The sequence below is a fragment of the Tamandua tetradactyla genome, chromosome 7 (genome assembly GCF_023851605.1).
Source record: "Tamandua tetradactyla isolate mTamTet1 chromosome 7, mTamTet1.pri, whole genome shotgun sequence".
NCBI classification, from domain to species: domain Eukaryota; kingdom Metazoa; phylum Chordata; class Mammalia; order Pilosa; family Myrmecophagidae; genus Tamandua; species Tamandua tetradactyla.
In genome coordinates this window covers 98,232,152-98,260,089 of record NC_135333.1, presented here as the reverse complement: position 1 = coordinate 98,260,089, position 27,938 = coordinate 98,232,152, and the positions used below count along the sequence as shown (strand labels likewise).

General features: G+C 35.7%; 1 protein-coding gene across 12 annotated transcripts in view; it reads left to right on the top strand.

The window, feature by feature from the left end:
- The window catches only part of LOC143691680 (sucrase-isomaltase, intestinal-like), a 258,152-nt gene that overhangs the window by 179,094 nt on the left and 51,120 nt on the right, over positions 1–27,938 (top strand). For all 12 annotated transcript variants that reach the window (XM_077170512.1, XM_077170511.1, XM_077170515.1 and 9 more), the window contains 3 exons: positions 24,224–24,349; positions 24,713–24,844; positions 26,241–26,354. In XM_077170512.1, the coding sequence (XP_077026627.1) occupies positions 24,224–24,349; positions 24,713–24,844; positions 26,241–26,354 (372 nt within the window). The remainder of the gene's footprint in view (positions 1–24,223; positions 24,350–24,712; positions 24,845–26,240; positions 26,355–27,938) is intronic.

Sequence of the window (27,938 nt, the reverse complement as noted above, 5' to 3'; positions counted from 1 at the left end):
TAGTATAAATATAACATTTTTATCATTAATAGCTGTTGTAATTTACTTATAGGTCATTGAGATCACTAATGAATTAATGTTTTTTATATTTTCCTCACTGTAATTTTTCATGTATATATTTATATTTCATTTTCATCTATGTTCTTCAAACTCTATTTGTTTTACATCAGATTAAAATTTAACTATAGCAATTGTGGAAAAGCAAATGTAGTTTTTAGGTTGCTTTTCTGAGAACAAACAAATACTGCCATTTTGTAGTATGCTTGAATTGTTCTCTACCTTTCATAGAGCCTCTCTTCATATTTGTGGTGGCCCTTGGTTGTTTTTTTTTTCACATTGAAATTGGAAACTTGGAGATGACTGGCAACTTTGAATACATGAAGCCTTCAGTGTGGCTCTCATGCTGGGGTGCTTTGTCTGGGCTTGTCCTTGAGGAACCAGTGACATAAGTCTAATTAGGTCTTAGGTCACAGAGGCAACACTGGAACATCATTTAAATTGCATGCCTCTTGTTATTTAAGTAGTAATCTGTTTTGGAGTTCTACATTTTGTTTAAATTAACTCTTCACAATTGTATAATGTATTAGCAGTAGAGTGTGCAAATCATAGAAATTCCATCTAAGATATAGAAACTTAAAAGAATGAATAATTTAAAGGAGAATTTAACACTAAAAAGGGTGTTGATAAAATAAGATACTTATGATCATGATTTGAATATTCGTGGACTGATATTGATCTGTTGCTCTTGAAAAATGTTTGACTATCCATTCATCTATTGCAGATCTGGCAGAGCTTTTTTAATGGGGAGCAATTAGATAAAATAAAAGAGATAACCTCAATATATCGAGAATGCACACAGTTTTAATAGCTAATCAGATGGTATTTAAGATTCTGTTTAATATTTAGAGTTCAAGTAACTGATATCTGCATTTGTAGATTTCCTTCCTTGCTTTAATTTTTAAAATTTTTATTGTATAGTATAATATATATACAAAGCAAAGAAATAAAAAAAGCAATAGTGTTCAAAACCCTCTTCAGCACATAGTTACAGAACAGATCCTAAAGTCTGTTATGGGCTAATATACGATCCTGTAAGATTTTTCCTTCTAGCTGCTCCAGAATATAGGAGGCTAGAAGGCTTAAATATTTTTTATCATCACAATTGACTGTTTTTCCTTCTTTATTTTTGTGAAAAATAACATATATAAAAAAAAGCAATAAATTTCAAAGCACAGCACCACCATTAGTTGTAGAACATATTTCAGAGTTTAACATGGGTTACAATTACACAATTTTCGGTTTTTACTTCTAGCTGCTCTAAGATACTGGAGACTAAAAGCAGTATCAATTTAATGATTCAGCATTCATATTCATTTGTTAAATCCTATCTTCACTGTCTAACTCCACCATCACCTTTGATCTTTCCATCTCTCTCTTTAGGGGTATTTGTGCTATGGCCATTGTAACTTTTTCATATTGGAGGGATCTGTCAATAATATGGGGTAGGGAGATGGAACTATCTGATGTTCTGGAGAGGTTGGGTCCTCTAGGTTTTAGGACTTATCTGGAGGGACCCATCTGGAGGTTTTAGGTTTCTGGAAGGTTACTCTAGTGCATGAAACCCTTGTGGAACCTTATATATTGCCCTGGGTGTTCTTTAGGATTGGCTGGAATGGTCCTGGCTGGGGGTTGGAGGTTATGATAGGGAGCAAGGTCTAACTGAAAGTTGCATAAGAGCAACGTCCGGAGTAACCTCTCGACTTTATTTGAACTCACTCTCCCACTGATACTTTATTAGTTACACTTATTTTCCCCCTTTTGGTCAGGATGAAATTGTTGATCCTACATTGCCAGGTCCAGTTTATCCCTGGGAGTCACCTCCACACCACCAGGGAGACTTTCACCCCTGGATGTCATGTCCTATGTAGGGGGGCAGACAATGACTTCATTTTCAGAGTTGGGCTTAGAAAGAGTGAGGCCACATCTGAGCAAAAAAAGAGGTCCTCTAGAAGTAACTCTTAGGCATGCCTGTAGGTAGTCTAAGCTTCTGTGCTACCTACATAAGCTCCAAAAGAGTAAGCCTCAGGATCGAGGGAATGGCCTATTGATTTGGGTATCCCTAAAATTTGACACAATATCAGGAGATTTGCTGATAGTAAGGTTTAATAGTTCCATATTCTTTCTCTCAACCCTCAAGGGACTTTGCCAATACTTTTTGATTATCTGCTTAATATACTCTAGGATGTATTCAAGTATTACTTTAATCTATACAAGATTAAAGGACCTCTTTCTTATTCTGGGCTCCCTGTGTTTCAATTGTCAAATAAGATATACAGATAGGTTGAGTTAGATTATGTGCTACAGAAAATTTCAGTTCTAGACCAATTAAACCTTTCTTCCTTTGGTCTCAAGAGTATGTGTGGTTCTAAAATATAGACACTATCTTCCTTACTCCTGTATATGAATTACATTTATCCCAACCTGATTAGCTTCATTCTTATCTCTAAATATCAGGTTATATATATATATATATATATATATATATATAAAACAGCATCTCAAAATCCAGAAATGACAATCACCACTCCAGACTTAATGTGTCTGCTATAAAACTTACAATCTATGCCCCTGTTTTCTTATAAGCATTTTCTAAAGGAGACTATGCCATTGTTCTTTTGTTTCTGGCTTATTTTGCCCAACAAATGTCCCACATGTTCATTCACATCATTGCATGCCTCACGACTTTGTTCCCCTTTGTAGCAGCACAACCTTCATTCATAAGTATACACCATTGTTCGCCAATCTACTACTTATTCAGTACGTGCTTCAGCTACTTGCATTCATCAGATCATGTATAGTGCCCAAAGTCCACAGTCTGTCAACATTCTCAATTTTAGATAATTTCATTTTTCCCAAGAAAAAGAAAACCAGTAAACACATCCTTGCCAAATAGGAAATCTAAACCTCCTCTGAACTCTTGTCCCTCCCCGCTATTATTTACCTCTGCTGTTGCTGTGGTAGTGCTGATGTTTTTCCTTTGAACATAGCCCATAGCATACAATAGCAGTTTTCCCCCTGCACCCTGGACTTAGACACTCTTTGTACACAAATCATATCTTTGAAGTAAAACTTGCAAGTGCTAATTCATATTTCTAATGTTAATCAGTGAGACACATAGGTCTATACAACCCCTTCGAATCTTGTTCATCTTCAATATGGTAATATTACTTAAAGACCCATTAGAGAACCACCTTTACTTCTCTCTATTCCCTTACGTTGGAGTTCGACATCATTAGCTAACTGTTCACCCATCTCTAGCTTCTTTGTATCTCTAAGTTCCCTATATTCTATGTTAGAAACCTCTGATTGTATCTTTATGCAACTTGATATTCAGTTTTCTAAGAAACCACCAAATAGTCTTCCATAGTGGCTGCAGCATTATACATTCCCACCAGCAGTGCATAAGTGTCCCAGTTTCCCCACATCGTCTCCAACATTTATAGCTTCCTGTTTAATAGCAGTCATTCTTATAGGTGTGAGGCTCATTGTAGTCTTGATCTGCATTTCCCTTATAGCCAATGAAAATGAGCATCTCTTCATGTGTTTTTGAGCCATTTCTATTTGTTCTTCAGAAAAATGCCTATTCATATATTTAGCTCATTTTATAATTGGGTTGTTTGTTCTTTTATTATTGAGTTGTATGATTTCTTTCTATATATAGGATATTAAGCCTTTGTCCAATATGTGATTTCTAAATATTTTCTCCCCTTGAGTTGGCTGCCTCTTCACATTTTTGACAAAGTCATTTGAGTGCAGAAGCATTTGATTTTGAGGTGTTCCACTCGTATATTTTTTCTTTTGTTGCTTGTGCTTTGGGCGTAAAGTTTAGGAAGCTACCTCCTATTACTGGGTCTTAAAGATGTTTCCCTCCTCTTCTTTTAGAAGCTTTTGGTGCTAGTTCTTATATTTAGGTGTTTGATCCATTTTGAGTTAATTTTTGTGTAGGGTGTAAGATAGGGGTCCTCTTTGATTCTTTTGGCTATTGATATCTAGTTCTTCCATGCCCAGTTGTAGGAAAGACTGTTTTGTCCCGGTTCAGAGGATTTGGGGGCATTGTCAAAAATCAGTTGACCATGAATTTGGTTGTCTACTTCTGCAGTCTAGATTCAATTCCATTGATCAATGCTTCTACCTTTGTGCCTGTACCATACTGTTTTGATCACTGTGACTTTATAATAGGTTTTAAAGTCAGGGAGTATTAATCTTCCCACTTCAGAAAAGAAAGATGCTGTTCTTCTTTTCCAGGATGTCTTTAGTTATTCAGGGTCTCTTTCCCTTCCAGATGAATTTGGTAAATAGCTTTTCTAAGTCTTCAAATTAGGTTGTTGAAATTTTGACTTTACTGTGTTGAATCTGTAGATCCATTTGGGGAGAATTGACCTCTTAACTATATTTAGCCTTCCTATCCATGAGCAGGAAATGTCTTTCCACCAGTTAAGATCTCCTTTGATTTCTTGTAGTAATGTTAGGTAGTTTTCTATGTACAAGTCCTTTATGTCCCTAGTTAAGTTCATTCCTAAGTACTCGATTCTTTTAGTTGCTATATTAAATGGAATTTTTTCCTTAACTGCCTCCTTGGCTAGGTCATTACTTGTGTATAGAAATGTTACTGATTTTTGTACATCAGTTTTACATTCTGCCAACTTGCTGAATTTGTTCAAGTAACTCAAGTAACTTTGCTGTAGATTTCTCAGGATCTTCCAAGTATAGTATCATGTCATCTGCAAATAATGAAAGTTTTACATCTTCCTTTCCAATTTGAATGCCTTTTATTTCTTTGTCCTGCCTAATTGTTCTAGCTAAAAGTTCTTGCACAGTGTTGAAAACAGTGGTGACAGTGGGCATCCTTGTCTCATTCCTGACCTTAGGGGGAGAGCTTTCAGTCTCTCTACATTGAGTATGATGCTGGCTATTGGTTTTTCATATATTCCCTTTATCATATCGTGGTTGTTGCCTTTGATTCCTATCTTTTGGAATGTTTTTATCAGGAATGCATGTTATATTTTGTCAAATGTTTTTTCAGTATCAATCGAGATGATCATGTGATTTTTTCTTTTCAATTTGTTAATGTGCTATATTACATTAATTAATTTTCTTGTGTTGAACTATCCTTGTATTCCTGGTATAAACCCCATTTGGTCATGGTGTATAATTCTTTTAATATGTTGCTGGATTTGATTTGTTAATATTTTGTTGAGAATTTTTGCATCAATGTTCATCAACAGAGATTGGCCTGTAGTTTTCCTTTCTTATATCATTTTTACCTGGTTCTAGTATTAAAATGATATTAGCTGTGTAAAATGAGTTAGGTAGTGTTCCTTTTTCCTCAATTTTTTGGAAAAGTTTGAGCAGGATTGGTGTTAATTCTTTTTGGAATATTTGATAAAATTCCCTTGTGAAGCCATCTGGCCCTGGGCTTTTCTTTGTAGAAAGATTTTTGATGACCAGTTGAATCCCTTTAAACTGTGATTGGTTTATTGAGATCTTCTATTTCTTTCTGAGTCAGTGTAGGTTGTTTGTGTGTTTCCAGGAGTTTGTTCATTTCATCTAAGTTGTCTAGTTTGTTGGCATATAGGATCCTCTTACGATTTCTTTTATCTCTTCAAGGTCTGTGGTAAAGAATCCCTTTTCTTTTCTGATTTTGTTTATTTGCATCCTCTCTCTTTTTTTCTTTGTCAGTCCTACTAGTGGCCCATCGATTTTATTGATTTTCTAAAGAACCAACTTTTCGGTTTTATTGATTCTTTCTATTGTTCCTTTGTTCTCCTATTCATTTACCTCGGCTTTAATCTTTGTTATTTCTCTTCTTTTTTTTGCTTTGGGGTTAGTTTGCTGTTGTTTCTGAAGTTCCTCCAGGTTAGCAGTTAAGTCCTCAATTTTTGCTCTTTCTTGTTTTTTAATATAGGCATTTAGGGCAGTAAATTTCCCTCTCAGCACTGCCTTTGCCACATCCCATAAGTTCTGATAAGTTGTTTTCTCAGTTTCATTCATCTCCAGTTAGCTACTTATTTCTCTAGAATTTTTTCTTTAACCCACTGGTTGTTTAAGAGTGCATTATTAATCTCCATGTATTTGTGAATGTTCTTGTTCTTTGGTGGTTACTGAGATCCAGCTTCGTTCCATTGTGATCAAAAAAAGTGCTTTGAATAATTTCAGTGTTTTTAAATTTATAAAGACCTATTTTGTGCCCCCAGCCTATGATGTATTCTGGAAAATGATTCATGAGTACCAGAGAAGAATGTATATCCTTGTATTTTGGGGTGCAATGACCTATATATGTCTGTTAGGTCTAATACATTTATCAAGTTATTTAACTTCTCTATTTCCTTGATCTTCTGTCTCGTTCTATTTTTAGAGAAGAATGGTGTATTGAAGTCTCCTACTATTATTGTTGAAACATCTATCACTTCCTTCAGTTTTCCCAATGTCTATCTCATATATTTTGGAGCTCCTTGATTGCGAGCATAAACATTTATGATTCTTATATCTTCTTGGTGAATTGATAGTGTCCTTTGTCTCTTATGATATCTTTACATTTAAAGTCTATTTTGCCCAATATTAGTATAGCTACTCCTGCTTTCTTTTGTTTACAACTTGCTTTGAAAATCTTTTTCCTACATTTCACTTTCAATCTATTTGTATTCTTGTGTCTATGGTGAGTCTCTTGTAAGCAGCATAAGCTGGATTATGTTTCTCAATCCATTCTGCCCATCTGTATCTTTTAATTGGTAAACTTAGTTTGTTAACATTCAAAGTTATTACTGAAAGGTGTTTCTTGAATCCACCATCTTATCTTTTTTATTTTTTGTCAGATCTATATATTCTTTTCCCTCCTTCTCTTTTTATCCTTTAAGTTACCCTTACTGGTATTCTTTAATTCTTTGCCTTTCTCCAAACCTCCCTCTCCTGCATTTTGTTTTCAGCTGCCAGAACTCCATTTATTATTTCTTGTAGGGCTGGTCTCTTGTTGAGAAATTCTTTCAGGACTTCTTTGTCTGTGAAAACTTTAATCTCTCCCTGAGTTTTGAAGGACAGTTTGGCTGAGTACAGAGTTCTTGGCTGGAAGTCTTTCTCTTTCAGGATCTTAAATTTATCATACCACTGCCTTCTCGCCTCTATGGTGTTAGTTGAGTAGTCTTAACTCAGTCTTATGTGGTTTCGTTTATGTGTAGTAGATTGTTTTTCTCTTGCTACTGTAAGAATTTTCTGCTTCTCTTCAACATTTGACAGACTAATTAGTATGTGTGTTGGGGAAGGCCTATTTGAATTTATTCTGTTTGCAGTTTTCTGGGATTCTTTGACTTGTATGTTTATGTCCTTTATAAGGGTTGGGAAGATTTACCCTAGTATATCCTCAACTACTCTTCCTAGCCCTTTATTCCTCTCTTTTCCTTCTGGGACACCAGTGATTCTTATATTTGCATGTTTTGTGTTCTCTGTCATTTCCCTGTGATCCAATTCAAATTTTTTCTTTTTTTTTTTTTTTTTTTTTTGCCATTTGCTGGTTTCAGTGTTCGAAATCAGTTATCATGTCCTCTCTATCACTTATTTTTTCTTCTGTTTCTTCAAATCTGGTGTTGTGTGCCTCTACTGTGTTTTTTATTTGGTCAGAAGAGTCTTTAATCTCTGTGATATCTGCTATTTTTCTGTTTATTCTTTCAAATTCCTCTTTATGCTCTTTTACTATCTTCTTGATCTTCATGTCATTAGCCATTCCACTTATTTTATTAAGTAGAGTTATATGAACATCTTTGATTAGTTGTTCCAACATCTGTGTCTCCTCGGTATTTTAATTTGGTTGTTAGTGCTATATCTGTCTGCATTATGATATGCTTAGTGATCTTCTGTTGTTTTCATTGCATGTAAATATCTTGATTGATTTACTTTGGAAGTTGATGTTTTTTTCAGTAGTCTAAGGCCTTGTGTTTGTGGGATGGATGTGCCTCAGGCAGCAGGGTACGGGGTGTGGCACAACAGTGTGCTGATTCATTGCAACACAGGTTTAGGTGCAGGTTGGGGATGTTACACTGGTGCTTATGAACCTGGGAGCCCAGTGTCCAGGGAGGATGTAGCTGTCCAGGTGCACAGGTCTGGGGGTGCATAACCCTGGTAGTGTGCTGGTCTCGTACAGGGCCCTTTGTGTGCATGCATAGAGCTGTGGCAGCATGTTGGTGTTATGCATTCATTTGTTGGGGGCGGATGTGACCTGTCTGAGCAGGTCAATACTTTCTCAGAGCTGGGAAGCATGACTAAGGTCTGTGCATATAATGGGTCTAGTAGTGCCATAAACTGACATTCCCAGATCTGAAGGATGTGATTGGGGGCCCGTGCCATATACACGGGTCTAGGAGTGCCATAAAGTGAAGTTCCCAGAGCTGAAGAACATGACTGGGGACACATGCATATGCGTGGGTTTAGGAGTGCCATAAACTGATGCACAGAGCTCAGGGGAGTGGGTACTGGGTGAAGCTGTGCAACACCGTAGGCAGTGGGCAGGGGTAGCCTGGGTATGGAGGTTAGTACCCTTAGCCTTTTATGCTCTGGCAGCATACTGCAGGGAACAGAGAAGGGAAGGTACTGCTTAGGAGGGGTGCAAGAGAGGTGGGTTGGGCTGCACTTCATGTGAGGGTGTGGGGCGGATATGTGCGCTGGGGGCTGGTGGGGTGGGAGTGCTTGGAGTGTGGGGAATTGGAGTGGGTGACAGGGTTTGGGTGCATGGGGTGTGTGGTGTGGGTGAATTGCAGGACATTGTGCTGCACTGGTGAGGGTAGTGCATTCAAGGAATGTGGCTAACTGCCTAGTCCCTGGCTCCCAGTCCATGTACTACCACAGGTTCCACACCTCTGCATCAGGGTCCAGCTTTCTGCTTCTCAATTCCTCGCACTCTGCGACCAGGGCCACCCTATGTGGAGTAAAGGCTCTCCTAGGTCAGTTGAACTCTTGAATCACTGTCTCAGTTGCTCTCCAGTCCCTTCTCTAACTTTTCCATGGTGCAGGGCTGAACTCGAGGCTACTCTATTTGGCCATTTTCCCTATGGCTCTTGCTTTACTTCTATAAGCAATAAGAACTTTATGGTTTATGGAAAAATATTTGTGTTGTGCACGGAGTCATTAAGGATTCCACACAAAACGGTGAGTTAAAGATTAACGGATTTTTTGAAGGAATAAAGCAGGGAAGAAGCCGGTAGGAGAGCAAAAAGGAAAAAGCAAGTAGGAGCCTGAAATTGGCTTTTGCCTGGGGAGCTAGCAGGAAAAAAAGAAAATGACTCTGACTCCTTGTTCTGGGAGCTGTGTTTTAAAGGGACAGTGATGCCAGGAGGGGAGGGTGCCCACTAGGTGGTGGGTTGTTTCCTGATTGGATGGGAAGCTTGTAACAGTTTTATATCTGGATCCTTGGACCTGCCTAGGACACAGAGTAGGGGGACAGAGTGGGGCTCTTCGTCAAGAGTTCCTTTTGCTCTTAGAATTTTTTTTCTGAAACCTAACAATTTGCAAATTGTTATGTTGTTAAAATTTAATCATGTTGATAAAAATGGGAAAAAATGGCCTTGAAATTAAGAATAAAAGATTGTTCAACTCATGATTCAAGAGAAGAATGTGAATGGAAAATCCTGTGTTTGTTTCCTGTCTCTGAATCTGCCACTTATTATATAGGTACCTGGGGCAAGTTCTCTCTTTTTTCTGAGCTTCAGTTTTCTCTTTTGTAAAACTGAATTGATACCTTATAAGAATTCAATTACACAATGAATGGCAAGAGACTGTACGTAGTAGACCCTCGATAAATGTTAGTTGTGTCTTCTAACCAGGTTTCACTAAAATGTCTCCTGTTTAAATTGATTATTTGAAAAGTCCCTGTAATTTTTATATTTCATTACTTTTAATAGTAATAGTTTCCAAGAATAAGGGGTTTGGGACCTGTCTTATTTGTACTCTCTGTCCTGAAAAAAATAAAGCCAAAGAAATTTTAAGACCTTGGGGACCTCATTTTTTTCCATGCCTGAGTCTGACAATGTAGTGTTTCAGAGACAAAATCCATCAGGTTCTATGAGAGTACTCACTTATAACTGAAGGCTCATTCAACTTACCCAATAACTTTGATGAAGGATTTGTAACCTTGGGTGCATGGATGAGCTTGCTCTAGAGCCTTTGTAAATCTCCTTATTGTATTGTTTAGGCAAAATTTTGAGAATATGTGCATTTATTTTCGGGAAGGCAAGGCCCTTAGTTATCAGACACTCAGTGAGTCTCTGAGCCACAAGCCCCTTAAGAATACTACTGCTTTATGTTTTCAAAATTATGGGTTGTGTAAGAACTTCAGAAGCTGGCACTCAAAATGCTGAGTCTAATTTTAACAAAGCTGTGATAAAATAATTTAAGGAAAACAATTGTGATTTTCAGAGCACGGAGTGAACAAGTTAACACAGAAGGTAGACTATGAGGTTGACCAAGGTATGACTGATTAGGAACAAAACGTCTTTGTAAAACTTGACAAGTAGTCCACAGTCTGTGATGTATGTTGAAAATAAGATGGGTGCATTGCACTTTTCCTAAAATCTTATCATGGAAGATTCATTCTTTCTATTAATAAAGTTGGATTCTGAAAATCTAGATTAAAATGCATAAAAGTCTATTCTGTAAGATCTGTCCTAAATATGTATTAGTCACATACTTTACATGGTCTCTACCTGACAAAGAGAAGAGCATAGAAGAGGTGAAATAGTTATATAAAAGTATTTAGTCAGATTATGAAGTGGCAAATGCTGTAAGACAGGCATAGATTAACAAAGTAGTACAGAGGAAGGAGAAATTACTACTGCTAAATTGGCAGTGGGATTGAAGTTTTAAGAGAAGGGAAAAAAGACTAGGAGCACAGACAGGATCCTGTAGAAGAGGCTGCATATGACCAAGATATTTGATTATGTTGATATTGAGTAAAAGGGACTTCCAGTAAAAGGAAACTTTGATTGTCATAGGACCTCACTGTTTAGAGTTGAGATAAGGTTGGAAAAGTTCTAGTTTGGCTGTGGACTACTGTAGAACTAAAGATACACTTTTTGCTTTGGACTTTGGTGTGCAGTTTAAATATGGACTAAGAGATTTCCCTTAAAGGAACATCATTGGCTTTGTCTCATGAATTAGGCCATTTACTAGAGCATGAAAGGACATAAAATACCTAGAAAACCCAGTATATAGCACCATTAAATTGCTGGTCAGGTTATGGTGAACAATCATATATATCTGTCCTTGGTACTCTTTTTTAACTTGAAAAATAGCATATACAAAAAAGTAACAAATTTCAAAGCACACCGCAACAATTAGTTATAGAACAGATTTCAGAGTTTGGTTTGGGTTACAGTTCCACAATTTTAGGTTTTTCCTTCTAGCTGCTCTAAGACACTGGAGACTAAAAGAAATATCAATGTAATGTTTCAGCTGTCATACTCACTTGTTAAATCTTATCTTCTCTGTTATACCTCCACCTTCTCCCTTGATCTTTCCCCTAATCTTTAGGGGTATTTGCACTATTCTAACTTTTTCATAATATGGGATGGAGATAGAACTAGTTGATGTCCTGGAGAGGCTGGCCCCTCTGGGTCAGGACTTACCTGGCCTAGGAACCTGTCTAGAGGTTATAGGTTTCTGAAAAGTGATCATAGTGCATAGAGCCTTTGTAGAATCTCAGATAAAGCCCTAGGTGTTCTATAGGGTTAGTAGGAATGGTTTTGGTTGGGATTTGGCAAACCACAATAAATAGCAATATCTAGTTGAAGCTTGCATAAGAGGAATCTCCAGAGTAGCCTCTCAACTCTTTTTGAACTTTCAGCCACTGATACCTTATTTGTTACAATTCTTTTTCCCCTTTTGGTCAGAAAGGCTTTGTTGATCACGCAGTGCTAGGATCAGGCTTATCCCTGGGAGTTATATCCCACCTTGCTGGAGAGACTTTCACCCCTGGATGTCATACCCCATGTAGTGGGGAGGGTAACAATTTCACTTGTACAGTTGGGCTCTGAGAGAGAGAGAGAGGCCACATCTGAGCAATAAAAGAGGTTTTCTGGTAGTAACTCTTAGGCATAACTGTAGGTAAGCTAAGCTTCTCAGCCACATAAATAAGCTTCACAAGAATAAACCTCAGGATCAAGGGCTTGGGCTGTTGACTTGGGTATCCCTGATGTTTGAGACAGAATCAGAGGTTTCCATGGTGGTAAAATTTAATAGTTTCTTATTTTTTTCTTCCATCCCTCAAGAGACTTTCACAATGCTTTTTAATTATCTGCACAATATACTCTGGGATGTGTCTGGCCATTACATTAAACTATTCAGAATTATAAGCCCTCATTCCCATTCTGGACTCCATGTGTTTGGGTTGTTTAAATGATCTATCCAGACAGACTGAGCTAAATTATGTGATACAGAAACTTTAGGTTTTGGACAAAATAAACCTCTCTTCCTTCGATCTCATACAGTAGGTTAAGTTCTAAAATGCAGACAATATCCTCCTTACTCCTGTATTCTGATTTACCTTAGTCCTGATTCAATCAGCTACATTCTAATCTCTAGTTGAAGCCTGATCTCTTTTTCAATTTCTTTAACAGTTGTTGTATGTGCTCTGCTTACTTTAGAACAGCTGAACTCCTACTCTGAGTCTTAGGTATCACACAGGTACCCAAAGTTCCACAGAAATACATATATAGCACAGCTCCTCAAAATCCAGAAATAACAATTACAGCTCCAGAGTAAATGTGACTGTTAAAGAGTTTACAATCTAGGCCCCAATTTTCTTGTATGTATTTTCTAAATGAGGCCATACAATAATTACTGTTTTGTTTCTGGCTTATTTTGCATCACATGATGTCCCACAGGTTCATTCACATTGTTGCATGCCTTTGTCAATCTATTGAAGGGGGTGAGGAATTCTTAAGACTGTAGTAAACAACCTTATTTTTTCTCCATTGTCTTTCAGTAAAAGTGGAAATGACCTTTTCAAAATGTTATATAATTATTCAACAAAAGAAAAAGTATCCAACCTAAAACTACATAATTTATCAAAACAAATCTATTTTATAATACACACACCACTCACACATTTCGTAGGGTAGAATAACCTCTAACTGGGTGTCTGCAATGGTCTATTCCTTGTCTTGTATGTATAAATGTTCTCTGTCTCTCACCAAGGCTGCTTAGGCCATTAGTGTTTATCTGATCTTGTAGGTGAGCCCTCATTAAAGAAAGGTCCAGAGCTTATGTTGGGAGAGCTTCAAGTGTTGGGAGAGCAAAGAGCATGCACCCCACAGTGGGAGAAAGTGGCATTCATGCCATGAAAGCTTAAGAGTTTTTGTATTTACTGAATTCTAATATCTTGGTTCTAGATTTGATTAGTGCACATCTTGGCACTGCTACCCCCTCCCAACTGATACAGGTTTTACATAGCTACTTCAGTAGAAAAAATTGATTTGTTCAGGGTTTGTAACTTTTAGTGACTATTTCTGGGTTTATCACTGCACATTTGCATATCAGAGAATGGTATCTATTAGAATTTGTGTAATGTACACAAGTTATGGAAAACAAGTTTCTGTCTTTTCACCCACAGACCTAAGTGGTGCTCTGTAAGACTGTACCATCCCAGGTTTTCATATTTGGTTAAAAATTAGAGATAAACATTGGGGTTCCCAGTATTATCAGTTGCTTGTAAATAGATTTCTGATAATAGCCTGACTTCAGTCACCTTTGAGCAGATGAATGAAATTCACTAATATCTCATAATAAATACTAGTTCTGGATAGGCTAATATATATAGACTAGTCCAGAAAAGACAATGCAGTTTTGTTCAGAGTTTATAGTCATGGTACATTAATTCAAGACTCACTTTCATTTAGCTTTGATGTATATTTGTGAAGACTTTCCCATTATTTCTGTCATTAATGGATGAAATAAAATATTATGTTATTGTTGAATTTTGATAAACTGGGCAGGGTTCAAGGTATTGGGTAAGGGGAAAAGAAAGACATCAGAGTTTCAAGCTCTGTGTCCTTTCTTCATTTGGGATTCAGGGTCTATAAGATCTTTTTTTTTCCCCTAAGAGAATATCTTGAAATAGCACAGAGAATGATTTGGCCATCAAATCTGAGAGCTTAATGAGTTTTGACTGCATGAGAATAAGACTTATTTTTCCCTTGAAGCATTTTCTGAGAAATCTCAGTTTGCAGAGCACTTCCTATTGGAGTCCATTAGTAATTCCCCATAGAAACCCATGAATTAGGCCAGGACTTTTTTACTCATGTTGGTTAGAATAAGTAATTGATGTAGAAATGATAGTTGAGTATTTATTGGATTAGTAGCACAGTTAGAAAGAAAGCTTTCAAATCATATGTGATTTTTGTCTGTTGCTTAGATTCTTGAGCACTACTTCCTTCCTTTCAAAAGTTCCTATAAAATATACATAAGGATTAAAAATAATTATGTCTTCAGTTGCTATAGCAATGGCAGTTTCTTTGTTTTTTTTTTTTTGCATGAGCAGGCACCAGGAAACGAACCCCAGTTTCCAGCATGGCAGGCAAGAATTCTGCCTGCTGAGCCACCATGGCCCACTCAGCAATGGCAGTTTCTTAATACATCCTGTGCTCCTTCATGCCCTTCTAAATTATTTAGCACAAAGCAGCTCAATTTTAGAAATAAAATCTTGGAAAATAGATGTTTTTGTGGTTTGCTAAAGCTGCTGGAATGCAATATACAAGAAATGGAATGGCTTTTATAAAGGGAATTTATTAAGTTACAAGTTTACAGTTCTAAGACCATAGAAATGTCCAGTCTAAGGCATCCAGAGAAAGATACCTTAACTCCAAGGAAAGGCTGATGTCTGGCACATGGGAAGGTATGTGGCTGGCATCTGCTGGTTCTTGTTCCTGGTTCCATTGCTTCCATCTTCTCATGGCAGTGGTTTCTTCTCTGAGCATCTGTGGGAATTTACTTAGCTCCTCTGGGAGACAACTCTGTGTTCTGGTTTGCTTAGCATCTCATGGGAAGGACCTGACAATGTTTGCTGGACTCCAAATGTCTAGGCATCTGCTCTCTCTGTTGGCACTCCAAGCATCTCCAAGGTCTCTGTAGCAACTATTCTCCAAGCATCTGCATCTGAGCTTTCTCCACAATGTTTCCCTTTTTAAAGGACTCAAGTAAAACTAATCAAGACCCACCTGGAATAGGTGGAGTCACATCGCCATCTAATTAAAAGGCCACACCCACAACTGGATGTGTCACGTTTCCATAGAAACAATCCAATCAAAGTTTCCTACCCTAAACAATAGATTTGGCCCCACAAGATTAGATCAGGATTAAAACCTGGCTTTTCTGGGAGTACATAATAGTTTCAAACTGGCACAGATGTCAGGTATTATTACAGGGGGTTTGTGGAATATCTATGGACTCACTGTGTTGTGGGGCTCACCGAAAGAGAGACCACATAATTCAAAACTGCAAGCCAATTTGGAGTCTTTATTAGCCGGCCGGTGACTGCCTCAGAAACTTCCAAGAAGGAAGATTCAGAGAGCAGCCCCCAGAGGTTTTCAAGGTGTGCTTATAAAGGCTAAAATCATGTTGTGGTTTTGAAGTTGCTAGCAAGCAAGCATATCATAGAAGCAGAAAAATGCCATTAGCTGTTGCCAAAACACATCCCGTTCCCTCAGTTTCCTAACATTGGTTATTGTTTAACTCTTGGGGACATTCCACCCCAATGTTGTGGGGACTTTCCCTGCTTGGGCCTGATTAATTGCTCCTGGCCCTCCACAACTGAGGGACCATAGCCTTGTGACTAGGATTGGAAGATAAAGGCTACACCTCCACTGTGTCCCTCTTTCCTTCTATGAATGTTCTCTATCAGGAGCAACCAGTGGGAGTTCAAATTAAGAAATGGGTAGAATGATGTTAGAATCCATTTTTAGTAATCAGATACCAACAAATGGATTCAGAGACTCTGTATTCCTCTCCCACCCTACCCCCCACACTAACAGCATTTTGTTATTCTTTGAATTATTCTCTTTTCCTGATTATGCCTAAAGGGAAAAGTAGAAAAGGTAAAATAATTTATTCAATCAAATTTCTAAAGTCCTGAAAGGCAACAGTTATCTGGTCAGCACTTGATGTAAAGTAAGTAATGGGTCATCTGACCATTCTGGAAGATAAGTACCTTTTTTCAGTTCCTAGGTTTGTTCTTATAGTTGTCTGTAATTGCATTGATATTTTAAAAAATACAGTAAAATGTTTCAAATCTGTTCATGTATTTATTAAGAATGATTTATTAATTTAAAATTTTAATAACTTAAGAAATTAGTAAATTTTTATTCCTTAGTGAAAAACAGTTTAACAGTTTGTAAAAAAAAAAACTAGAAAACTAATATAATTAATTGAACAAATACTGTATTCTTTCCCTGAGTGACCATTTGGATTTATCCACCCAAATTTTGATTTAACTATGAGTCATCTTTTTTTTAAAATTTATTTATTAAATAAAAAATTAAGAAACAAAATAAAACATCAACATACATAATCAGTAATTCACAATATCATCACTTAGTTGCATATTCATCATTTCTTAGAACATTTGTATTAATTCAGAAAAAGAAATAAAAAGACAATAACTATGAGTCATCTTAATGAATGAAATGGAACCTGGTAATAGAGTTCTAATTCTTAAATAAATAAAACAACTTAAGGAATTCAACCCACTTGGTTCACTCAGTTTTACCATATGTCAGGATTCAGTCAGAGAAAACAAGGCCATAGTCTTTGTGCCTAATGCTTAAAATTCAAAAGTCAGGCAGTCAAAAGGGAAGACAGATATCAAAGGGGGAGCATAAGAATGAGGGGATCACACAAACATGAGTGAAAACCAATAAGGAAGAGCTAAAACCATGTCTGTTCTTGACTGTGATGGTATGGGTTTGCTGCAGAAGCTGGAGTCCTCTGTTACAGAGTTAAACACATCCCACCTTGGCCAAGAATTGGGAGGTGGCAGGAAGACCCAAAGGAGGGGCGAGCAATTGCAGGCAGGCACAAACCATGATATGTGTCAGCTATGAAATGGCTGCTGCTTCCCATTTGCCCTCCAAAAATCCCATAAGAATCTTTGTTGCAGTCCACTCTAACTGGAAACTCACAGTAAAAAGAATTCTGGGAAATGGCTATCGAGCTAGCTACATTAACACATGACAAAGCCATGTGAGGTTTGAGATTTAAATTCTTCCTTTAGGCTTTCAGAGATTAAAAATATATATATATATATATGTAAAATGCCCTAAATATACGTCAAGCTTCTTGCAACTGATCTTTTTTTATGTGATTTTTAAAAAATCAGTCATGAGAACTATAATTAATATAGGTTGGGAAATGTTATAACTTTTGCCAAACAAAATACTCTTAAAATATATTTCACATATAAATGTTATTATTAGACAATATAATATAATAAATAAAGAGCCTATCTCTGAAATTAAACGTTGGAGAAATTTGAAACTTGGCACTGCAGGGTGCTAGTTGAGTGAAATGAATCTCCATTTCCTCATTTACAAAGTGAAGACAAGAATATCTATCTTTTACAATTTTGGGGAGGTTAGTTAGATAATGTATGTAAAACTCTTTGTATAGTGCATGGGACATAGTAATTGCTTAATAATTTATAATATTATTGATGACAGAATATTTATCTTTGTTTTGAAAGTAAATATCTGCTTTTATTTGTAAAACGGTGATTGATAGCTTTGACCATATTTCGTTCAAATGAAATTCCTAACAGACTCTCCCAAAAGATGAACATAGAGAACCAAGATGTATTTTTGATACCTGACTGATTTTTCAAGTCTATGAATTTTAGATCTCTAGTGCTGAAATGAGCTTTCTGCTCTCACTCATTCTATTCAGGCTGATTTATTTCAAATTCAGTGGGCAAGGAAGGAAAGCACCTGGAAAGTGGCGAAGCAGGTAGAAACTTCTCTGTTTACGTGGACAGCAGCTATTTCCCCTCACATGTTTTTTCTTGTCAGCATTCCTGTGCAAAGCAGCTTTTTTTGCAGATGGCCAAGAGCCTGAAGCCAAATAATAAGCAAGTGCAGCTAGGAGAAATGAGTGAAATTCCCTTAGTAAGACAGACTTGTTTTCACTCCACAGGCTGCAGGAATTGTGATTGTTGGTAGTAGGAAGGAATAAGAGCAAGGAAAATTATTCTAGTGTTGTACTACTAAATAAGTAAAACAGGCAATTGATAATTCACAGTGGACTTGTTTCATCTGTGGTGAAAAAATGTTGTGCTTATTTGGCCTTCTAAGCCATGAAGACGAACTTATATCCCTCTCTTTTCTGTCAACAGTATCTATTCTGGCAAAGCCATTCCACTCTAAGAATACAAGTCTAAAATTTGGTTAGGATAGAAATAGATTTCATGAAACTTCTTCTTATATTAAGGCATTCTAAGAGCATGGAGCTCTACAGTATAAGGGGTAGAGTGATGAGAAAATTTCCCCTTACCTTTTCAGCGACTCATCAGGTGTTCCTAAAGAAATCATTTTAAAAATACAGAATGGTATTTAAAGGGTTTTGGAATTTATTAGACTTGGAATCAGAAAATTAAAGCTTGAGCTATGATTGCCACCTACTATTTCTTAAACTTGTACTAATCATGTGTGATCTAGGCTTATAGAATCCTCACTTATAAAGTAGGTAGAGGATTATAACATTTGTTCTGCTTACTACATAGTATTACAGGGAAATTTTTATAATGTAATCAAATGTTATAAAATATGTTTACCACTGCTACTACTGTCCTACTATTAAATTATCAGTTTGATATTTATGTTTTTGAATATATATATATTTGACATTTATATATTTGAACATATATATGTTCAAATATATTTGAATAATTTCAGGGGTTTTTTTTGCATATGCTTAAAGAATATAATGTTATTTCTTCTATGGAAATAATTATATTATTTATAATGAAATTGCTTAGATGATGAGAGAATTCTGAAGAGAATACATGGTAGGTGACTGCCCTATATTCTTAGATTAGTATGAGAAAGTGTTTCTTGACATATACTGGAACCTATGGCATAGGGAAACTGGAACATATATAATTTCAGTTACCATGCTCAGTGAAAATTGTATTTTCTTATTTCCTTAAATGTTGTATATCATTTCACATTGCTCAGTGTACATTTTCCTTTTTATTTGATTCTCACCACCAATCTGAACTTGATGCTATCCGTGGCTATGGTTTATAGTCTTTCAGGCATACATTGCTGTTCTCAGGCCTTGTATCCTGGCTGCCTCTTTGTCCTCCAGTTTCTTCACTGTCTTTTTGGGGGAGTATTTGCTGAGCCATTAAGAAGGTAAAAATAAAAATTCACCACTCATTAAAAGGTGAGAATGAAAGAAAATGGATTTAAAAGACAGCAGCTGAGACTAACATTAAACATGGTTGTAAACAAGCACTTGTCCAAGTTTTAGGAGATTCAGCCAATAAAGTAACTATGAAAATTTAAGATGAGGCAAATTCTGGGTCTGGAATGGCATTAAAGTGGATTGACATAGTCTCTCCTTCCCCAAGGGCTACTATAGTGTTTAGCATCTAGTTAGATCCTCAAACCTGAACCAATCACTCAGAGGCATTTAGATGCCTGGGTCTTACCCTTAGAAACTCTGCTTTTATTCTAGGGTGGGTCCTGGATAGAGTATGTATTTTTAAAATCTTGCCACATGATTCTAATACTCAACTAGGTTTGAGAACCATAGTTCTAATCAGTTCTGATTTAGGCAGATCATGATATCTATTATTGACTCACTATCCCCTGCTATAAAACATGGATGATATATCTATCATCTGCTCTTCATTTATGCGTATAATAAATAAACATCGATGGGTTGCATATTCTGGGTTAGACATTTGGGTAGAGTCAAAGAGAGAAATAAGTCACTGTATCCACTTTAAAGGAGTTTATGGAGAGTAAAATTATATCTGAACAGCACAATTTTTCAGGGCTTTTGACACCATTTTCTGTATGTAGTAGACAGCAACTTTGTGCCAATTTGTAGATTAAATTAGTAGAATGTTTCTGGCATGCAATCATGTGGATGTGCTGATCATCCTCCCTTTAATTTAATTTCCAAACATATTACACTGGCTAGCAATCCCACTCAATACCCTTGTTCTAGTTTGCTAGCTGCCAGAATGCAATATACCAGAAATGGAATGGCTTTTAAAAAGGGGCATTTAATAATTTGCTAGTTTATAGTTCTAAGGCAGAGAAAATGTCTCAATTAAAACAAGTCTATAGAAATTTCCAATCAAAGGCATCCAGAGAAAGATACCTTGGTGCAAGAAGGCCGATGAAGTTCAGGGTTTCTCTCTCAAGTGAGAAGGTACATGGTGAACACAGTCAGGGTTTCTCTCTCAAGTGGGAGGGCACATGGAGAACACGGCATTATCTGCTAGCTTTCTCTCCTGGCTTCCTGTTTCATGAAGCTCCCTGGGAGGCATTTTCCTTCTTCATCTCCAAAAGTCACTGGCTGGTAGACTCTGCTTCATGGTGCTACAGCATTCTCTGCTCTCTCTGAATCTTTCTCATTCTCCAAAATATTTCCTCTTTTATAGGACTCCAGAAACTAATCAAGATCCACCCAAATGGGTGGAGACACATCTCCTCTAATCCAGTTTAACAACCACTCTTGATTGGGTTACATCTCCAGGGAGATGATCTAATTACAGTTTCAAACATACAGTATTGATTAGGGATTATTCTGCCTTTACAAAATGGGATTTTGATTAAAACATGGATTTTCTAGGGGACATGCATCCTTTCAAACCAGCACAGGCCTAGTCTAGTGTATTTAGAACCCCACTCACAGTGACTTTTATTTCACACTTTCTCTTCTCACATCTCCATCACTGCCCCCACCAAACTTTAAGCTGTTGGCATGGTTTATTATTATTTCACTGAGAAAAATAGAAACAATTAAAAAAGAATCACATTGTTTTCCCAGTATCAAATCTATCAGTTTACTTGGGCACATACCCATATGTTCTAGTTTGCCAGCTGCTGGAATGCAATATACCAGAAACGGAATGGCTTTTAAAAAAGGGAATTTAATGAGTTGCTAGTTTACAGTTCTAAGGCCAAGAAAATGCCCCAATTAAAACAAGTCTATAGAAATGACCAATCAAAGACATCCAGGGAAAGATACCTTGGTTCAAGAAGGCCGATGAAGTTCAGGGTTTCTCTCTCAAGTGAGAAGGCACATGGCGAACACAGTCAGGGCTTCTCTCTCAGCTGGAAGGGCACATGGCAAACACGGCATCATCTGCTAGCTTTGTCTCCTGGCTTCCTATTTCATGAAGCTCCCCGGGAGGTGTCTTCCTTCTTCATCTCCAAAGGTCGCTGGCTGGTGGACTCTCTGCTTTGTAGTGTTGCTCTCTCTGAATGTCTCTGAATCTCCTCTTTTATAGGACTTCAGAAACTAATCAAGATCCACTCAAATGGGTGCAGACATGTCATCCCCTAATCCAGTTTAACAACCATTCTTAACTAAATCACATCAACCAGGGAGATGATCTCATTACAGTTTCAAATACACAGTATTGAATAGAGATTATTCTACCTTTATGAAATGGGATTTATATTAAAACATGGCTTTTCTTAGGGGGCATACTTCCTTTCAAACCAGCACACCATATTTTCTGCCTTTCTTCCTATCCCTCATTATAGCTAAGCCTAGCAGTTCTTCCTGTGCTGTAAATCCACCTGTGCTGTCAACTATTGAAGCATTTCAACAATTCTATCATTATTTTATCTGTCTGCCTGATTTTTCCCATCAACAAACATGCATTAATAGCATTCACCTGAACAAAACTAAACTATAAACAAGAATATCCTTCCAGGAATCCACGACCTCCCCCAGCTATTAATCCCATTTCTCTGCTCCTCTTTTCCTGTAAAATTTCTTTGAAGTGTCTATATCGCTTATCTCCACTTTCTCACCTACCATTTTTCAGCATCTGATTGGGCTTTTATCCCCACTCTTCTCTATAAATATTTTTATCAAATTCTCACCATTCAGAGGTCGATTCTATGTTCTATCTCATGCAGCCTCCCAGTGACATTTGACACAGGTTGCCACTTACTTCTTGAAATGCTCCTCTTCTCTTCTCTTTTCTCGTCTCTTGGTGTTCTCTGATACCAACATTGTCCTGGTTGTTTTCCTGTGCAACTAATTTCTTGTTTTCAGTCTCCTTTGCTAATTTCTCATCCTTTAGATGTTAGTCCTGGGCCCTTTTATGGCATCTATCTGACCTGTCTATCATAGCTTCTAATTCCATGACTTTAAGTTCATCCATTAGTGGATAACCACGAAAAGTATATATACCCACTTCTTTCTTATCTCCTGTGTTCTGTAACCACAACCTACTCTTACTTCTCCTTCAGTCTACCACATCTCAGTTAATAGAGCCACCGTCTATCCTGTCCTTGAACTCCAAAATCTAAATGTCACCCCCAATTTCTTTGTTTTCTTCATCTCACCAGTCAAATCCATAAGAAAGTTGTCTGTAATATCTTCATGATATATTTCAGTCTATTTCTTACCACCCTGTGGCCTTCTTTGTGTCACTGTAATCTCTGCCTTGATGATACAGCCTCCTAAGTGGTTTCCTTGATACTGTCTCTGTCTTCCTATAATTTATTCTCTTCAGAATTGTCAGAGTGATATTTTAAAAAAGAATGTAAATCAGATTATATTACTCATTGGATGATTCCGACTACAATTTGAATATAGTCCATTCTCTTTTTAGACAAGCCGACTGTAACAAACATCTTTGTTTGAGAAAATTAGGAAAATTTGAATGAGTATTTGTAGGTTTAGGGGGTTGTAGTCAAGTTTGCTAAGTGTGGAAATTATACTGAGGTTATGTAAAAGATTGTCCTTGCTTTGGGGATTGTATTAATGGATGCAACGATGTAATGGAGGAATTTGCTTTAAAAGACATATAGGACTACCCCACCCATCCACCCCCTCCCCCTTACCACAAAAAGAAAAAAAAGGAAGAAAAGAAAAAATGGATAAGTGGGCAGGCCATGGTAACACAGCATGCAGAGTTCTCCCCTGCCATGCCAGAGACCTGGGTTCGATTCCTGGTGCCTGCCCATGCAAAAAAAAAAAATGGATAAGTATAAAGATTACGGCAAATGATATTTATTGCTTCTGGTTACATGTTTAAAATTTTTCATAATGTAAAGTTGTAAAAAAGTTTTCAGCTCTTTGCTGTGACTTTCAAGATCAAGCAAATAGTAAACTCACCTCCTTCCCTGACCTATTATTCCACTCCCCTTTTGTTTACTGTAGTTCAGCTATGCACACCTTCTTAATCTGTCTAAACACTTCAAGCCTTTGTACCTTCTGTTCCCTCTTTGCATGGCTGATTTATTGAGGTCTTACTGTTAGTGTGTATCTCCCTCACCACCCCTCTGACTTATCCGCACACACTCTATTTTTTTTCTAATTGTGCTATTTTGTTTGTTTCCGTGTTTACTGTTTGTTTTCCTTTACTAGAATTTAAGATCCATGAGCCAGGGATATTAGGTCTAAAACAGAACATAAAGGGCACTCAGTAAGTACTTATATATGAATGAGTTATTATTTACCCAGATTTTAAAGATGTGAAAACTAAGGCTGCCCAAAATTTCATAAGCATCATAGATATTAAGAGGCAGAACTGGGATGTGAACCCAAGTTTATCTGAATCAGGAGCACTTTAATCTTCTATTATATTATCTCTTGGTGAAATGAATTAATTGCAGAGCAGAAACCCCATTCACAAAATTTTGAATGAAAAATTGTTTTGATAAGTAGATTGCTTTGGGAAGAAATTCCTTAAATTTGTATAAAATTTATAAAATGTATAAAAATTGTTTTGATAAGTAGATTGCTTTGGGAAGGAGTTCTTAAACACCCAATTTTTAAGAATTATTGTTTCTTTGGTTGCTACCAGGGGCAACCAAATATTAGAAGCTCAGCATAACCTGGGAAGTTTAAACTGTTTGCAAATTAAAAGTTATACAGTCATGAAAACCAACTTTTATAAATGCTTCAGTAACTTTTTGCATTTAATACATTTTTATAGGCTATTGGACGTCCATATTTGCCTCCATACTGGTCTTTGGGATTTCACCTGAGTCGATGGGGCTATCATAACATGAATGTGCTGAAAAATACAATTGAACGTTTAAAACATTATGATATTCCTCATGTAAGTGTACCTTAAGTAATATGGTGGGAATTGAGAGGAGCAAGGAATTTAGAAAGTTTAGTAATTATTCTGTAACATAAAAATATATATGCATAAATATGTGTGTGTGTATAGGCATATATATTTATTCATATTTATTCATATGTATATATACAGATATGGAATTGGCATCACTTTTGTGTAATTTTTCAGTTTCCAATAAAGGAATTATTCTCATTCTCTTTTTCTTTTTACATTATTTGAAACACACACCAGTATTTACATTTAGATAGTCTCTTATTAGTTACCTATAATCTTTGAAAATATTTGTTTGTCTATTTTTCTAATGTTTTAAACTTACACCTGTGTTGCTTCTTTGTGTAGGATGTTCTACATGGTGATATTGACTATATGGAACGTCAGATGGATTTCACATATGATAAAATCAACTTTGCTGGTCTGCCTGAGTACATTGAGGAACTGAAAAAAGATGGAATACATTATGTCATTATTTTGGTAAATTTCTTTTGCGGATCAAACAAGATATTTTAATTCATGTTTTGTAGGCACTTCAATAAATATGTTACCATCAATTTATCCAAAAATAGAATTTCCAGCACCATCATATTTGAAAGAACACAATTTTATATAAGATTTTATGTTAAATTTTATATTTTACTAAAGATTAATAAATTATAACTGAGTTTTATATTAATCAGAATTTACAGAAATGTAATCAACAGGTGTTGAAGGAAGTCATAAGGTTTTTGAAACCCAGTGTTCTTCCTAAAAGAAAATTGAGTTATAAATAGGAGAAAAAATACATTTTTCCATAGTTTGTCGGGATTTAGACACCTGGCCGTAAAGTCCTACACAAAGAATAATATAGTTATTGAATGAATGCAGTGATTCTCAGGCTAAAAGAAGCTTTCTCCATGTTGAGAGTTAACATTATTCACTTTAATGCATTTATAATAGAAAAGAAAAGTCATGTCTGTGACTACTTCTAAGGAGCATGAATGTTCTAAAAGTTGGTTCACAAGGAGATGCTAGTCTTACTATAGAAAAGAGAGATTTTAAATTTTAGAAAATAAGTTTTACTCTATTATTTTAATAGAATGGTTGAAAAATGTCACTATGTGTTATAATTCCTATATGACTTAATGGTATTTCAAGTGTATGGACAAAGAGTTTATTTTAATTTTTTAAAGAATAGTTTGTTATAAGTCAAGAAATGTTGTGTTTATTACCGAACTGAGGTACTTTAGCAAAAATGCATTAAGAATAATATTTAAATATAAATATAATGGTAAAATTTTAGCAAAGGAAACAGGTTTGGAGTAGGGCCAATAATTATTTGTGGAAGAAAACAGAATATGGAATCATAGATTTTTTCCACTAGAATCACTGGTTTATAAGAAGAGCAGTTTTAGAGTTCTCTACTACACTTCTTCATTTAATGGAAGAGAAACTTGGGCCCACTCAAAATTAAGTAGCTTACCCAGACTTTTTGTAGAAACATTGATGGTAAACTCCAGATTTCTTGGTGTCTCTTATCTAGAGGGTTTTTTTTTTTTTTTACTATGTCACATCTATATCTCATATAGAAAACAGCAAACAAATAAGCATGACAGGTTGTATGCTAAGGTAGCATGAGTATTAGATTTATGTATTCATATAACTTTTCAATAAAGTAAATTAGAGATTTTAATTAGAAGCAACTGATCATGTTTTTAATCAATATCATTTAGGCTACCTTTGTGGCACTAAATATTAGCACAAATATTTGTATCTATCCTAACATCTTAATTTATACATTATAACGCACCTTGTTTATATGAATATTAGATTCTTATTTCAAATGTTTTTGACACATTCATGTTTAAATATCAGTGTTCCTGGGAATTTGCAGGATCCCTTTTTGACAAAAGATGAACCACGAGGTACTTACAGGCCCTTTGAGCTTGGACAGGAAATGGGAATTTGGATCAATAACTCTGATGGAGTCACACCAGCTGTTGGCAAGGTAAGCACCTTTAGAAAGAATAGATGATGATCTCCTTCTGTACTGACTATTTGATAAACAAGCACAAGTCTCATGACATCAGTGAACTGGTATCACCTGAGTTCAGTTAAAAAAAAAGTGCAACTGCTCCAGCTGTGTTGACTTATGAGCATTTGGAACATTGGTCTGACTGATAGGACATTTTTAAAAATTGGTAAGTCCCAGAGAATTGGTAAGAAATTTAAAGGCAATATTAATACACAGTGAAACACATTTTGAAAAGGTATGCTTTTAATAATTATGCCAAGATAATGCTATTTTAGATTATATTATAAAGTTAAGTTTATTTAGATTGATGAATGATGCATGTATTTCTTAAAGTAAGAGGACACAACTCACTTTTTTCTTTTATACAATAGAAATATTTTAATGCCTTTGATGATTATCAAAGGAGGATAGCATTGTAAAAAAATACACAATACTGATTTATAAAAAGTGGAAAGAGATAGTTCTTCTTTACTCACAATTCCATGAATTATAATTTATCATTTTAGTGTATATTCCTCCAGATTTTTAAATATGTATAATCATATTTTACATAAATGGGAAAATATATTATTAATGTTTAGAAACTTTAAAAAACCATTGTAGACATCCTTCCATTTAGTACTTATAAAACTAACTCATCTTTTTTAATAGTTGGGTATTAATCCACTGTTTGCATGAATTGATTTGACCAATCCCTAACAATGAGCATTCTTTTGTTTCTAATATCTTAATACTCTAAACAATGTGTCAGTAAACATGGAGCACATATGTGTTATATATACTTGTCTAATTATTTCCATTTTAATTTATTTAAATGGAATGATAATACATCTAAAAATGCACATCTCAAATTTTTATACATAGTATATATGCCTCAAATGTACCATTTATACTCATGCCAATTCATACTTATCTACACATTCACCACCATGGGGCAATTAAAAAGCTGAATGTATCTTCTTGTATTTCAGTTTGTTCATTATTAAGGAGACTAAAATATCTTATTTTTAAATAATATTTCTTTGCTTCTATTTCTTTTTGAAAAGTCAGTGCATATTCTTTGCCATTTTCCTACTAGGAAGTTTGCTATTTTCTTATTGATTTGTAAAATATAAATGATTTTCCATATATGACACCAAATATGTCTTCTAGATTATTTGTCTTTTAACCCATTTCTTTTGTATTTGCTGGATAATTAATGTTTTGCTCATTTTTTGCAGCCCAATCTATTTTTTTCAAATTTGTAAAAACAGGTTTACTGTATATTCTTAGAAAATTTAAAGTTTTTTAACATTAAAATCATGAATTCATGTCATTTATTTTTCTGTATTATGTCAGATTGAATATAACTTAATTTTTTCCAAATGGAAGGTAATAGATAAAATATTACCTATTGAATAATTTAGCATTTCCCTACCACTTTGAAATACAATCTCTATCATATAATAAATTCCCTCATAGAATGTATCTGTTTCTTATCTCTCAGATTCATTGTATTGCTCTGTTTATTCATTCCTGTATTCACTGCAGTTTTTATTTAATATGAGCTTCCTATAT